Source organism: Parus major, unplaced genomic scaffold, assembly GCF_001522545.3.
Source record: "Parus major isolate Abel unplaced genomic scaffold, Parus_major1.1 Scaffold1811, whole genome shotgun sequence".
NCBI lineage: Eukaryota > Metazoa > Chordata > Aves > Passeriformes > Paridae > Parus > Parus major.
This window is the reverse complement of record NW_015380651.1, coordinates 1-1,105: the sequence shown is the minus strand read 5'-3', so window position 1 is coordinate 1,105 and position 1,105 is coordinate 1. Positions and strand designations below refer to the sequence as shown.

General features: G+C 56.7%; 1 protein-coding gene across 1 annotated transcript; it reads left to right on the top strand.

Annotated features, from left to right (window-relative positions):
- The first annotated feature begins 6 nt into the window (after nucleotides 1–6).
- On the top strand, nucleotides 7–1,051 carry LOC107199658 (electrogenic sodium bicarbonate cotransporter 4-like). Its single transcript, XM_015616966.3, has 3 exons — nucleotides 7–20; nucleotides 314–475; nucleotides 890–1,051. The coding sequence occupies exons 1-3, from the start codon at nucleotides 18–20 to the stop codon at nucleotides 977–979; spliced, it is 255 nt and encodes an 84-aa protein (XP_015472452.1). The 5' UTR covers nucleotides 7–17; the 3' UTR covers nucleotides 980–1,051.
- The last annotated feature ends 54 nt before the right edge of the window (nucleotides 1,052–1,105 follow it).

Genomic DNA, 1,105 nt, shown 5'->3' with positions numbered 1-1,105 from the left:
CCATCATCTTCCCCGTCATGGTAATCCCATCCTCGATCCAAAGGGTTTTTTGGGATTTAATGGAGTTTTTGGTGTGGTCCCACCATGGTTTCCATCATCTTCCCCATCATGGAAATTCCAACCTTGCCCCAAAGGAGTATTTTTTGGGATTTAAGGAAATTTTGGCGTGGTTCCACCATGGCTTCCATCATCTTCATGGTCATGGAAATCCCATCCTTGATCCAGAGGGGTTTTTTTTTTGGGATTTAAGGGATTTTTGGCTTGGTGGTCACCAGATCTCGGGTTCGATGCTCTTGGACCTCTCCCCTGTCAGATCCTGGCCCTGATCCTGGTGAGGCGGCTCCTGGATTTCGTCTTCTCCCAGCACGACCTGGCCTGGATCGACAACATCATCCCCGAGAAGGAGAAGAAGAAGGAGGACGACAAGAAGAAGAAGAAGAAAGGCAACAAAGGCGACAGCAGCAGCGATGAGGAGGTGGGCAGGGGGTCACCGGGGGGCTCCCGAGGAACGGTGGGGACACCCCAGATTTGGGGAGGGAAAACTCCCACCAGAACCTCCGGGTTTGGGATGAAGGTCTTGGACTCCTGGAGCTGTTCCAGGACTGAATGAGGGGCTCCAGGGCTGGCAGGAGGCTCCAGGGAATGTCCCAAAAGCCGGGAAATCACGGCAAAAGGAAGGAAATCCTTGGGGAGAAGAGGCCGAGTTCCCCGGTTTGGGGCGAGGCGTCCATCCCTCAAAGCCTCTGCGCAACTCCTGCCCGGGGATTTGGGAAGAGGAAGGCAAAGCCTCCTCCTCCTCCAGAATTTTGGGTTGTTTTGGGATCTCCAGGCGGTCTCAGAGCCCCCCCAAGGGCCACCTTCACCTGGAATTTCCCCGTTTCTTCCCCAGTTCCCACCTCCCTCAGTCATTAAGATCCCCCTGGAGCCCCTGCCCGCGCAGCCCCGAAACGGGGGCCCCCATTGCCTCAGCCGTAAGTAACGAGCCCAGGAGCCTCCTCCTAACCCCATCCATGGGCTCCGCTCGGCACTAACCCCGCTGGATCCCGCTGGATCACCATGGATCCCTCTGGATCCCCATGGATCCCTCCTGGATCCCTCCTGGATC